Genomic DNA, 15182 nt, shown 5'->3' with positions numbered 1-15182 from the left:
GCTTCTTGCCAGACCATGTCACGTCAAAATTATTGGATGCACCATTGAACAAGGACAGTTTGTTTGGCACCATAGCAGAAGAGGTTCTTAAAAAGATGGAAGAAAAAGCTAAATCCATGTAGACAGTTAAAGACTTTTTACAGGTCCAGCCTCAGAGGTTTAGTAGAAATTATCCCTCCAAGAACTGGTCCTTTCCAGCCTCCTCCAGACATTCTCACAACAAACCTAGAGGAAACAAGCCCACCAGACAGCAGCCCCAGGGAATGCAGAGATCTAAAAAAAGGAGTTCTTCCACTTCTAAGACAGGGAGTGCAAAACCACCCCATTTTGGTAAGAACACACAATGACTCCTCACCTCCACCCATTACCTCTACCCACTTACTAGTGCCCTTTGGAGGAAAACTGTCTCTCCATGCAAATAACTGGGCCTCTATTACTAATGACAAATGAGTACAAAATATAGTGACCCACGGATACACGTTCTATTTCCACACACTGCCAACCCCAAAAGGGTCCCAGATCTTCCTCCAAACCAGTAGGCAAAGGCCAAAAAGCAAGTCCTTTCCCTCCTCTCTATGAGAGCAATACAGCATGTTCCTGCAGACCAGATAGGCCAGGGCTTCTATTCCAGACTCTTCCTGGTACCCAGAGAAAAGGGCACCTGATGCCCAGTTCTCGACCTTTCCATCCTGAACACCTTTCTGGTGATACCAAAATTCAAAATGCTCACCCTCCAACAGCTTCTTTCTATGATTTCCAAGGAAGCCTGGTTAGCCACTCTAGATCTAAAAGAAGCCTACCTGCACATCTCAATAAGGGAATCATGCAGGAAATATCTATGGTTCAGGGCAGAATCAATGCACTTTCAATTCTTTGCACTTCCCTTTGGCTTATCCACTGCTCCCAGAGTTTTCACAAAGTGCCTGGCTCCAGCCATTGCCTTTTGCAGACAAAGGAATATACAAATCTATCCGTACTTAGATGACTGCCTCATTCAGGCAGTCAGGAAAAGCTGTTACAGCACCTTGCTTTCATAAAGGACCTGCTGACCTCACTGGGCTATACTATCAATGAAAAGAAATCACACCTAATCCCCACACCAAAAATTTTATTCCTGGGAGAGAGCATGGACACAGCTTCCCAGAAGGCATTTCTGACTCCAGAAAAACAAACTTTCCTGCCAGAGTACTTCTCTCAACTAGCCACCAGAACCCACCTATCCTGTAAGCTCTAGGGTTCATGGTTTCCTGCATTCTACTCATTCCTTATGCCAGACTGCATATGAGGAAACTTCAATGGTACCTAAAAAGCCTTTGGTGCCAGCACCCACAAGATCTGGAGACTATCATTTCCCTGATACCCTGTCTAAGGAAAGATTTTATTTGGTGGGCAACAGCTTGCAATCACAACAAGGGACTTCCCTTTTCACCACCACACACTGCCCAGACCCTCACCACAGATGCATCAGACTATGTCTGGGGTGCGCACTTGGCTAGCAAGTGCATTCAGGGCCATTGGAGCCTAAATCAAATTCATCTGCACATCAACCTAAAAGAGATGCTAGCTGTGCAACATGCACTGACAGCTTTCAGACCTCTCCTCATCCCAGGGAATCTAATGATCAAAACAGACAACACCACAGTAATGTGGTATATCAACAAGCAGGGAGGAACCCACTCTTACCCTCTCTGCAGGTTAGCCATGACCCTTTGGCAAATGGCCTCAGCCATGCAAATTCACCTGTTAGCGCAATTCCTGCCAGGCTCCCTAAACTCCCTGGCAGACAGTTAAGCAGAAACCTGCTAGACCCTCACAAGTAGCAGCTAGACCCCAAACCTTCAACCTCATAACCCAGAAATGGGGCACCCCAAAGGTAAACCTCTTTGCCTTCCACTATAATCATCAGCTCAGCAAATTCTGCACCATGATACCTCACAGCAAGGCCTGGAAAGTGGATGCTCTATCTTTTCCATTGGTCAACCTCTCAATTTATGTATTCCCCCACTGACATTCCTTCCAAGAGTTCTTCTCAAAATAAGGGAGGAGAAACCAAGGGCAATCTTGATTGCCCCAGACTGGCCACGCCAGCACTGTTAGCACCTACTGTGCAGCCTGTCACCCCTACCACCTTGGCATCTTCCTCAGATACCAACACTCCTGACCCAAAAGGATGGAGAATTTGTGCATCCACATTTGAATACACTGAACCTGGCAGCTTAGTTTATTCCCTGACTTCTCCTCAAGCTGCCAGCCTAAGCAGCCAAGTCCTGGAGTTTATTTGTGAAGCCAGACGTCCCAACACTAGAAAATCTTATGCTGGCAAGTGGAAAAGGTTTTGCAACTGGATCCAGGCTAAAGGAACTAAACCAACTCCGCCCTCCCTTCCTCTCATCCTGGATTACCTAGCAGACTTACTGCACGCAGGTCTATCCTACTCTTCCATTAAAACGCATGCCTCTGATATCTCTGCTCATTATAACACAGAGCCACATCTCTTCTCACACCCTCTCATCAAACAGTTCCTTAGTGACGCTAACAACTTAAGGCCACCCAGAAGGGACCATACCCCAGCTTGGGACCTTAACTTTGTGTTGGAAAAACTCACCCTTCCCCCTTTTGAACCTGCAGCTTCAGCAGAGTTAAAATTCCTTTTTTGGAAAACAGCCTTGCTTCTGGCCATCACTTTGGCTAGAAGAGTGTCAGAGCTACAAGCACTCATGGCTGTAGAGCCCTTCATCATATTCCATGCTGACAGGGTCTCCCTCAGGACTAATCCATCCTTCATGCCTAAAGTGGTGTTCAGTGTGGCTCTAAACCAATCCATTCACTTGCCCACCTTTTTCCCTAATCCACAAAACAAAGGGGAAAGGATCTTGCACTCCCTTGATATGCACAGGCAGCTCAGATTCTGTCTGGACAGGACTAAATCCTTTAGAAAAACTGACCAATTGTTAGTCAGCTTCACATCAGGGGCAGAGGGCAAGGCCATATCCAAACAGACAATCTCCAAATGGATAGCCCACTGCATCCATTTCTGCTACAAACAGCATGGGAAACCACCCCCAAAGGGGATCAGGATGCATTCCACCAGGACAACCTCCACCTCTGCAGCTTTTGTCAGAGGGGTCCCCCTACCAGAGACATCCTAGAGGCTGCAAATACCTTCATTAAACATTACCACCTGCCTATCTTCTACAAATCTAGGGCAGGCTTTGCCACTGCAGTGTTGCAAGGCATCCTAACTAGTCCACAGTCTCTTCCTGATGGCCTCCACCCAATTCTTCAGCTTTGGTAATTAACCCAAGTGTGATGACTGCAACAGTGAAACATGAAGAACATAGTACAGTTGTGTACACTTGCCATAAATGTAGATGTTCAAGTATATTCACTGTTGCAGTCCTGGTTTCCCACCCTCCATCACCCTTGTATTTGTCTTTCAATCTCTCTCCATCCCCCTTGTCTTTTTCTCTCAATCTCTCTATCTCCCTTCCTCTATCTGTGCAGGGATTACTTTGGTATTTACTTTCTACTGGTGATATTCCTCCACAATAACATGGCTCCCTATTGGGTGGGGGCTCCTGATGGTTAGGGCAAGAAAAACTGATGTAATGGTGTTGGCTGCCTGACTTTATACCCCTGAAGTCAGTACTGCAGTGACGGCAAATGATGAAGCAATACTAAGCCCCTGGTATTCGGGCCGACTGAGGGCTACCCCTGGCAGGATAACCCAAGTGTGATGACTGCAACAGTGAATACACTCGAGCATCTACATTTGTGGTAAGTGTACATAACTGTACTGTCTTTCTAATGTGGGAGGAATCCCACACAAACTCTGGGAGGACATGCAGACTCCACACAAAATGCACCCTAGTCGAGAATTGAACTGGAGAACCTCTTGTGAGGCAAACACTACTTCTGCACCACTGCGGCATCCATCTTGATCATCTAATGCTGTAATTATTACAATGAGATAGAAGAATAAACTTGAAGCATTTCATCGCACAGCTGTTGGGAGGGAGGATTTGAAACCATCGGCATTTTCTCTATGCAAGTACAAATTTATCATCCTGCCCCACTTTTCCAAATCTGACGGGATGCATGAGTAGGCATGCTAATATTAGTTGCACTGATACCTTTTAAGATATGGCATTTATAACAGAGGTGGCATTGGAGTATGAACAGTATACATTTTGTGAATAAATCCCTGCCACTGTTAATATTCAAGGTGAGACAGTCTAAAGCAAATATACCTACCCCAACACTCTCTCTTAGGAACTCCCGTCTTCTCCTGTGCAGCTGTCTACATCTTCAGGAGCAATAGATATTAAAATAACTTACTTAAAAGTGCACTGTGTAATATTTGTGAATGGCTTTCAGTGCGCATTTAATAGTGTAACTAACGTAAGTTCTACTTACAGTACACAGGAAGATGAGGTTATGCTGCAGGCACCACCTATCAGGAAAGGCGGGCAGGATTGTGGCACCTCATGTCACTGTAATGGTGATGATACTGTTCCCCCATGTAAGGGATCCCAGTTGCATGGGCCAAACTGTTCCAGCTTCCATCTTATATTGAATCCCTTTACAACACTCCTGCAGGAGACTTGGGATATAATCCTGATAGATGAGATGTGGACAACACAGTGGTGCAGCAGTTTGCATTGTCGCCTCACAACAACAGGTTGTCCAGTTCGATTCTCAGCTGGGGAACCTTCTTTGTGGAGTCTGCATGTCCTCTCTGCATTCGTGTTGGTTTCTTTCAGGTGCTCTGGTTTCCTCCCACATTACAAAGACATGCGTCTGGAGCATTTCTCCCTGGCCTCTGTTGAAGATTGTCTCATTCCAAGTTGGACTTTCCCAGTAAACAAATGTTAAATAAATAAATTTAGAAACACTTTTTGTGTCTTTCTCACACCACTTCAGTGCTTTAAAAGAAGCATCCTACTGTAACCATAATGTCTCACTTTGAACAATCTCATGGACAAAATGGCAGAGAATTAGTGGTCATCTCTCTGTCATGTAACAACTGATATTCTTTGTGTTTCACTGTTGCAGTCATCACATTTGGGTTATCCCTGCCTGGATAGCCCTCAGCCAGCCAGAATACCAGAGACTTCATATTCAGGCGTCGGTTGCTGTCCCCCGCAGACTGACGTCAGGTCGTCAGGGGCATAAAGGGAGGCAGCCGATGCCATTGCATCAGTCTTTCTTGTCGCGGAGCCCAAAGCAGAAGCATTTTGCACGAGTGCCAGTTGGCCATTTACCAATCCTCGTTTTCTGAATTGAAGTCTTCGAAAGCTAACAATCCCATTGGGGATCTTTTTTTCTTGCTCTAACTGATGTCAGAGAAAGTCAGTAATTGTCTTGCCTGTGGAAAACTGATTCCTCATCGTGATTTTTCATTGTTACTGTATAACTTGCTTAGGCCTTGAGCATGACGTCCCAAACTGCCATTTCTGTGTTTTGTTTAACCTGCGCACTATCCGTTGCTGGGCTAAAATTCTAGCTAAGCATTTTCATACATCTCCGAAGTATCCCGGTATGGCATCCGTTAGCCATCCGACAGCCGATCTACTGAAAAAAAGTAAAGATAAAGACAGAGACAGACAACAAAGGATTAAAACTTCCAACAACACTACTGCTAAATTGGGTGCCTGTTCTTCGGGCCTTGGTAAAACGCTTTTGCAGACCCCAACACCCACTACGATTACTGTGCAGGCCTCTTTTGAGACCCTTTCGGAGTATGCCATGCTGTATGCATCTACCTCCATTAATGATCCTGTGGTCATCTCTACCTTGGATGGGTCCAGAGCCGCTGAGCAGGCACTGGCTTCCGAGGAGGGCCTTCGCACTACCGAATCCAGATCCAAACTAACTACCACTATCGCTAAACCACCGGAATCCTTCCGAATTAAGAGCAAAGCTTCGACTAGAAAACCCGAGCAAAAGCAAGCAACGACCTCTGCACCTGTACCACAGTCCCAAATGCTATGTATGGCAGAGGATTTCATTTATCTTATTAGGGGATCCCAATCCTCTTCCACTAAATGTAAAAGAGACCAATCCCTGGAGCTTTTGCCAGATTCAGATTCTGAACAGTCAGAATCAACTGCTGAGCCAAAAGACATGCAAACACTGTCTGAATATGAGGACTCAGATGCTGAGGATTCTATATCCTCAGTCTCTCCTCCTGAGGACTTCTCATTTGGGGAAACTCTGCATACTCTCAGGGAGCAATTTTAATGAGAAAGTCAGGATTGCCATCAGTTGAAGAAGAGGCTTAGAGAATTTTTAGATTTACCTCAACACAGATCTTTGGCCATTCCCCTGTTTTAGAAGCAGTGGATGATGTCTACATTGAGACCAGTTTAACTCCTGACGCCATCCCCCCTGCTCCCAGAAAACCTGACAGATATTACAGGGTCCCTGACTTTCTCCATTTCTTGTTCAGAAACCCGGCTGCTGATCCAGAATTGATCACCCAAAGACCCAAAGGGGTAAAAGCTACAGCTGCAAAAAATCCTACACCCTCTAATAGAGAATCCAGGGTGCTGGATAGATGGAGGAAAAGGTATACACATCAGCTGCCCTTGCCATTAGAGCTCTTAACTGTCAATTCCATATGCTAAAATATCAGCACCACATTTTGGAACTTTTAAAGAAAAAGATTGCTACCTTTCCTGCTATGTCAGAATGTAAAGACTTACAGGAATAAATGCATTCTGCCTGCCAGGTGACTAAGCATTGCTTGCACTGCAGTTTTGATGAATTAGAAGTTTCTTGCAGGACAATTGCCACAGAATCTGTCATTTGTAGACATGCATGGCTCAGGGAACAGCCCCTGCCTGACCATGTAAAATCTAAACTTTTGGATGCACCCTTGCATAAAGACAACCTATTTGGTAACAAAACAGAAGAGGTGCTTAAAAAGATGGAGGAAAAAGCAAAATCAATGCAAACTGTCAAAGACAACCACCGAGGTTCAGCAGACACTATCCATCTAAGCATTGGGCATTTCCTGCAATTTTCAAGCAAGGCCAGAATAGGTCTAGAAGCAGCAAAACAACCAGGCCCTTATCCCAGGGCTCACAGAGAACAAAACAGTGGACATCTTCTACCCCAAAAACAGGGAGTTCCAAGCAACCTCCCTTTGGTAAAAACAATCAATGACCCCCCCCCAAAACCCAAACAAATCTGCCTCATGCATTCCACCCCTAGGAGGAAGGCTTTTAAACTTCTCTCACATCGGGGCCACCATTACAGATGACCAATGGGTCCTCAAAATAGTCTCTCTATTATACAAATTCTTCTTTTACACCCTACCTATTGCCAAAGGGTACCTGGACCTTCCTCCAAATCAAAGGACAGTGGCACACAAACTTATCAATACCCTCCTTTCCATGGGGGATATAGAACCGGTGCCACAAGAACAGGTAGGCCTACATTTCTACTCAAGACTGTTTCTAGTCCCCAGAAAGGAAGGCACCTGGCATCCCATTCTGGATTTGTCCACTCTCAACACCTTCTTAAACATTCCAAAGTTCAAGATACTCACCCTCCATCAGCTCTTTCCCATGTTAACCAGGGATGCCTGGCTGGTGACTCTGGATCTAAAAGAGTCATACCTTCATATCCCTATCAGGCCCTCATGCAGAAAATGCCTACATTTCAGAGCAGGAACTCAGCACTTTCAGTTCTCTGCTCTGCCCTTTGGCTTATCTGCTGCGCCCAGAGTGTTCACAAAATGCCTTGCACCTGCCATTGCATATTGCAGAAAAAGAAATATTCAGATTTACCCATACCTGGACGACTTCCTCATTCAGGCAGATACCCAGGACAAATTCCTGCCAGACCTATCATTTGTAATAAACCTGTTTACCTCCTTGGGGTACACCATCAACAAAAAAAGTCAAAACTAGTACCCTCAAAGAAGATTGTTTTCCTGGGAGCAAGTCTAAATACAACTTCCCAGATGGCATTTCTCACACCAGAAAAGCAAAGGACTCTTCCAACTTACTTCAGACAACTGGCCTCCAGGCCCCAGCACACTGCAAGGAAGATCCTGCAAGCCCTGGGGTACATGGCCTCTTGCATACTTCTCATTCCATATGTCAGACTGCATATGAGGAAACTGCAATGGTACCTGAAGAGTCTTTGGTGTCAACATTCACAGGATCTGGAGACAACCCTCCCCTTGATCCCTTCCTTAACAGCAGAGTTCCTCTGGTGGACCGATGCCTGCGCACAGAACAAGGGACTGCCCTTTCTGCCAGCGGCCGCCACCCAAACCCTCACCACAGACATGTCAGACTATGCCTGGGGGGGCTCACCTGGAGGACATATGCGTCCAGGGGAATTGGAACAAGTAACAAATATTGCTGCACATAAACTCAAAAGAGATGCTGGTGGTACAACAAGCCTTGATGGCATTCAAACCCCTTCTCACTCGGGGAACACTTCTTATCAAGACCAACAACACTATGGTGATGTGGTATATCAACAAGCAGGGGGGAACTCATTCCTATCCCCTGTGCAGGCAAGCCATGATCCTATGGTCCATGGCAGCTGCCAGGAACCTTCATTTGACAGCCCAGTATCTTCTGGGCTTTCAAAATACCCTGGCTGACCAATTGAGCAGGCAGGCACTGGACCCGCATGAGTAGAAGCTCAGCAGGGCAACCTTTGCTCAGATTATTCAGAAATGGTGATCCCCAGAGATAGACCTCTTTGTGTCACCCTCCAACCACTTTCTCAGCAGATTCTGCTCAAGGGAATATCACCACAGGGCTTGGAGAGTGGATGCCCTGTCCTCGTGGACACTCCTCTCAAATTATGCATTCCTACCCCTACCTCTCCTCCCGAGAGTGCTACTAAAAATAAGGGATGAAAAAACAAGGATCATTCTGATAGCACAAGACTGGCCCAGACAACACTGGTACCCCCTCCTGCTCAGTCTGTCACAGTCCCCTCCTTGACACCTGTAGAGGACCCCAGACCTGCTGACACAAGGAGAAGGGATTTACCTGCACCCAGACTTAACAACCTTGAACTTGGCAGCTTGGCTCATTGCTTAAACCCACAGCAATGTACAATCCTTAGTACTCAAGTCTTGGAAATCCTCAGAGAGGCCAGACGCCCGAGCACTAGGAAATCATACGAAGATAAATGGAAGAGGTTCAGTATCTGGCTCCAGGCTAAGGGGATTTCTATGTCCCAGCTGACTTTCCCACTTATCCTGGACTACCTGGGAGACCTACTCAACAGAGGCCTCTCCTTCTCCTCCATAAAGATTCATGCCTCTGCCAAATCGGCAAACAACCTGTTTTCTCTCACCCCCTGATCAAACAGTTTCTCGGGAGCAAACAATCTGAGACCTCCCAGAAAAGCTCCCACCCCCACATGGGATCTTTACTTCACCCTGGAGAAGCTTACACTACCTCCTTTTGAGCTAGCAGCCTCAGCAGATTTAGTTTCTTTCTTGCAGTTTTTTCTTGGAAAACTGCATTCCTCCTGGCCATTACCTCAGCCAGAAGGGTCTCAGAACTTCAGGCTCTCATGGCAATTGAGCCATTGATTATTTTCCTTGCGGACAAGTTCACCATCAGAACCAACCCCTCCTTTATACCCAAGGTGGTTTCTAGTGAGGCCCTGAAGCAGTCCATTCTCTTACCTACCGTTTTTGCCAACCCGCAGAACAAAGGTGAGGGGATTCTGCATTCCCTAGATGCTCACAGGCAACTAAGATACTATCCTGACAGGACTAAGCCTTTCAGAAAAATCTGACCAGCTGCTAGTCAGCTTTGCCACAGGGGCACAGGGTAAACCAATTTCCAAACAAACAATTTCCAAATGGATAGCACACTGCATCCATTTCTGCTACAAGCACCATGGTAAGCCTCCCCCTAAGGGGATTAGAACTCACTCCACTAGAGCAGGCTTCCTCAGAGGAGTACCTACGAGTGATATTCTGGAGGCTGCCACTTGGACATCTGTGCACACGTTCACCAAGCATTACCATCTGCCAGTGTTTTCTAAATCTAGGGCAGGGTTTTCCCCTGCAGGGCATTATAGCCAACCCTTAGCACCTCAGGCTACTTCCACCCTTTTTCCAGTAAGCTTTGGGAATCCACTCAAATGTGATGACTGCAACAGTGAAACAGAAAGAACATAGTAGATTTGTGTACACTTACCATAAATGTAGATGTTCGAGTGTATTCAGTGTTGCAGTCCTGGTTTCCCACCCTCCGGCCCCCTGCATTTCGGTTATTCTCTCTGTTCCCTTATTCTCTTTTTCTAAGGCAGATATATGATGTGTTTATGAGTTATTACTATAGGGGGGATCAGACCTCTGATCTATGCCTCCTTTTGGGGGCTTCTGACACTTGGGGCAAGAAAAACTGATGTAATGGTGTTGGCTTCCTCCCTTTATCTTTATACCCCTGACGACCTGACGTCAGTCTGCAGGCGACAGCAGCTGATGCCTGAATATGAAGTCTTTGGTATTCTGGCCGGCTGAGGGCTATCCAGGCAGGGATAACCCAAATGTGATGACTGCGACAGTGAATACACCTGAACATCTACATTTATGGTAAGTGTACACAACTGTACTGTATCGAATATACTTCATTTGCATGATAGATGATAAAACTGGGATTATTATGGATCACAAATTATTATGGTTTAAATGCCACTTTAAGGTGTAAAACATAACATCCATATATCCCTGTGCATCCTGTTTAAAAGTCAGGCACTAATGCTACTCCATCTACAGATGGCTAAATGTGTAGTTACAGACTTGCCTTGTCCAGCCTGAAGGCATGGCCTAGACTGGTCATTCACAGTGGTGCCTGCAAAGAGACCCAGGTATGTGCAGTGTATCAATTACAAACGAGTGCAATGTTTAGCAGGATTTCTTACTGTGAAATCTGAGTGATACAGAAATAGTAATCACTTGAGATGTAAGTAGCATACTCCTTGAGCCCAGACAGATGAATCTGCACAATGCAACATTAGGGTAAGCAGAGAGAATCATTGCCATATGGAAAAATTTTATAGAGCAGGAAGTTCAGGACCTGCCACAGCCAAACCTGTCATGTATACCTGTTTTGAAGTGCTATTGTGTTGTTCACCATAATATTAAATAAGTTGGAAAATACTTTTACATGTTTTGGGAAAGTGCCTTGACCTTGGTACTGCAAGAGTAAGGTATCAGAAACATATTTAGCAAGTCCTTAAGCATGAACATGAACACTCAGCTGGGTTCAGATATGCAGTGGGTGCAGAACTGAATTACTTTGCATCATTAGCATACACTGATATGCTCATCTTAATAATGTTCCTCACAAACTTTATATTTCTGAATTGCATACACCTTGTGCTTGGCTGCTGCTCATGCAAAGTTGTTTAACATAATGCTGTAAAGTTTTATATAAAGAAAAGAAAACTAAAAGCAGATTAGTTTTCAATCTTAAATGTAATTAGAAGGAACAATTAGGTATAGTGAGAGGGGAGAGACGTTTTTGGTGATCGTTACAGTAATTTTACTCAAAGGTTCATTGTTTTCTGCATTTGGAAATTTAGAAAAGGTTTATGTGAGGGTGCATTAATATGCATTTTGTACTTTTAACACTTGGTGCAAGAAAGTTAACTGTGTCTGTGGCTCATTAAATTCTGACACATTTATTTTTATTTTAAGTCAGCAGGAGCACAGATTGTACTGAGGTCTGGAGTCTGCAGTCATCACAAGGTAAATGCCTTGATTCTGAGCATGATAAAGCTGTACTGGAGAAGATCGTGATTGCAAGACACAGCCTGGGGCCAAGTGAAAGCAAACATCATAACTGTATTATGGCAAGCAAAGATGAATTTGGCAAGAAAACTAAACTAGAAATGCATCTGGTACCTCAAGAAGGAAAAGAGTCATGCAGGCTTAATCACAGCGATAATTTAATGCTTCACTCTAGCGGCCTTACTGATCAGTTAATTCACATTGGCAAAGGAAGAATGAATATGTCCGCAGTACATAAGCAAGCATACACTGGAAACAAACAATATAAATATGCCATACATGACAAGGGTTTCACAGGTGAAGTAAAATTAGTGGCAAATAACATTACTCATACTAGAGAGAAACAATTTAAATGTACCACACATGAAAAACATTTTACGCAAAAGTCCAGAGTAGAAAAACTTCACTATATCCACATTGGTCTGAAACCTTCTAAGTGTGCTATATATGGAAAGGGTTTTATACAGAAGGGTGACATGGTAAGCCATAAGTATACACACACTGGTATGAAACCTTATGTGTGTACTACATGTGGAAAGGGATTTACACGGAAGGATAATATGGTAAGACATCAGTATAGACACACTGAGCAGAAGCCTTATAAGTGTGCTACATGTGGAAAGGGGTTTATACAGAAGTTTGCCATGGTAAGCCATCAGTATACACACACTGGGCAGAAGCCTTATAAGTGTGCTACATGTGGAAAGGGGTTTACAGACAAGGGTGTCATGGCAAGACATCAGTATACACACACTGATCTGAAACCTTATAACTGTGCTATATGTGGAAAGGGGTTTATACGGAAGTGTGACATGGTAAGGCATCAGTATACACACACTGGTCTGATACCCTATAAGTGTGCTACATGTGGAAAGGGGTTTACAGAGAAGGGTGCCATGGTAAAACATCAGCATACACACACTGGTCTGAAACCTTATAAGTGCGCTACATGTGGAAAGGGGTTTACAGAGAAGGGTGCCATGGTAAAACATCAACATACACACACTGGTCTGAAACCTTATAAGTGTGCTACATGTGGAAAGGGGTTTACACGGAAGGGTGCCATGTTAAAACATCAGCATACACACACTGGTCTGAAACCTTATGTGTGTGCTACATGTGGAAAGGGGTTTACATGGAAGGGTGCCGTGGTAAGACATCAGCATACACACACTGGTCTGAAACCTTATGTGTGTGCTACATGTGGAAAGGGGTTTACATGGAAGGGTGCCATGGTAAGACATCAGTATACACACACTGATCTAAAACCATATACCTGTGCTATATGTCGAAAGGGGTTTATACGGAAGTGTAACATGGTAAGACATCAGTATACACACACTGGTCTAAAATCATCTGAAACCTTATAACTGTGCTATATGTGGAAAGAGGTTTATGCTGAAGGGTGACATGGTAAGCCATCAATATACACACATTGGGAAAAAAAGGGAAAACAAGGGATGTGGCATCATTTTGGAAGAAAATGAGCTAAGAGTACAGTTGCTTGATTTAATGGCTTAATGGACATGGATAGGCATATTAAGATCAATCAGAGAAATAGACTGCAGAAGGTCTATTAAACCCAAAAAGTAAGAAGTTTCATAAAACAAATAAATGCAGTAATTAGGACTATCCATAGAGAGCCATGTGATATAACACAAGTAAACAGGATGTATTACTGTGCTGCTAAATTAATAACTGATAGTTTTCTACCACAAGAATTCAGGGTAGTGAGGCAAAGGAAGGGGAGAAATCTAATACCGTCATGGAAGTATCGAATAGAGAAAACTATAAAGCAATTAAGACAAGAAGTGTCAATGTTAGAAGATTTTAGAAGCGGGAATAGATCAACAAAAATACTAAGAAAGATGGATGTGCTTAAAGCAATGCACAGTATTAGAACAGATCAGGATCTATCATGTACTATCGTGAATAACAAACTAAAAATTTCAGCACAGGTGGAAAAACATAGAAGATACATAGATAAATATAAGGGAAAAATACAAAATAAGTAATTTATTGATGACCCAAAAATGTTTTATAGAGAATTTGGAAATAATGTAAAAGGAATTGAAAGACCGCCAAAAAAAGAGGAAGCAGATACATTCTGGAGAAGTATCTATGAAGATCCTGGGGAACATAATGATGCTAAATGGATAGAAGTAAAAGAAAGAATGAAAAGTTTAAAGGTACAGGATATAAAATGGGATGAAATAACAGCCAGAGAGATTGAAATAAAGTTGAGAAAAGCCTCTAACTAGAAAACCCCAGGCCCAGATGCAGTACCTAACTTTTTGCTTAAAGTATTAACTTCTTTGCACAAGGATTTAGCCATGAGTAAGAACTATTTATATGTGCACCCCGAACACACACCGCACTGGTTAACAACAGGAAAAACAATGCTCTTACTTAAGAGTGAACCTGCACGCTACCCTAAAATTTATAGACCAATAACTTGTTTTCTGACGATGTATAAACTATAATAAACAAAAAAGTAAGAACACAACCTGGATACACTCCAAAAAGCTTCTACTTCTTCAGACAAGACAAGACTATACTGAATGTAAGACCTTACGTACACTTTCCTAGAATGTAAATCTAATGAGCTCTGTCACATGATCAAGTGAACATTAATTACTATAAATAAAAGACCTAGCTTGGATCATAGTTCTTTCAGTCTACATAATAATAGACTCACTATGCATTCCTCCGTAGATCCATCTACAGACTTTTCCATCACATTTGTGACCCCATTTAGTAATGAAGCACATATTAAACGTATATTACACAAGAATTGGGAGTTAATACTAGCTGATGCACACTTAAGAGTTAGTTTATCAAGTAAACCTAGAACTATATTCAAGAAAGGTATCAATTTAAAAGCTGTGTTGGAACAGAGGAGAATAGATAATGCTAGGATTAAAGGTATGTTCAAATGTGAAAACTGCCCCTACTGTAAACATGTGAGCACAGGACTCTTTTGAAGTCAGGAATGTGAGATTTTCATGCAAGGGTAGATACAATTGCAACACTTGTAGCATTATATATCTGGCCCAGTGCAAAATATGTCCTGTCTTTTACATAGGAAAATCTGACAGAAGACTGAGAGACAGAATATACGAACACCTTTACGCTATCGGGAATAAAAAGGTAGAAAATGCTTTGGCTAAACACATTATCAATTCACCAGAACATGTTTTTGAATTCAGAGTTATTGATACATTTGACACAAATATTAGAGGTGGTCCCACCTCTCTGAGATTGGAGAAATGTGAATTGTTGTGGCAGCCAAGATGTGATGCATTCAGGCACCCAGGGATTAATGAAATGTGCTCCATAGCTTGCATAACTGAAGAGCCTCATAAGATAAAGGTATTCATTTTCCTTGGTTGTT

General features: G+C 43.5%; 1 protein-coding gene across 1 annotated transcript in view; it reads left to right on the top strand.

The window, feature by feature from the left end:
* LOC122797850 (zinc finger protein 615-like) overlaps nucleotides 1–13297 on the top strand; it is an 88772-nt gene extending 75475 nt beyond the window's left edge. Inside the window, exon 2 of the mRNA XM_044066371.1 lies at nucleotides 11696–13297. Within this exon, the coding sequence (XP_043922306.1) occupies nucleotides 11696–13158 (1463 nt within the window). The 3' untranslated portion in view covers nucleotides 13159–13297. The remainder of the gene's footprint in view (nucleotides 1–11695) is intronic.
* Nucleotides 13298–15182: the final 1885 nt, after the last annotated feature.

Source organism: Protopterus annectens, chromosome 3.part1, assembly GCF_019279795.1.
Source record: "Protopterus annectens isolate FY-2018-M chromosome 3.part1, PAN1.0, whole genome shotgun sequence".
NCBI lineage: Eukaryota > Metazoa > Chordata > Ceratodontiformes > Protopteridae > Protopterus > Protopterus annectens.
This window is presented reverse-complemented; position numbering and strand designations above follow the sequence as displayed.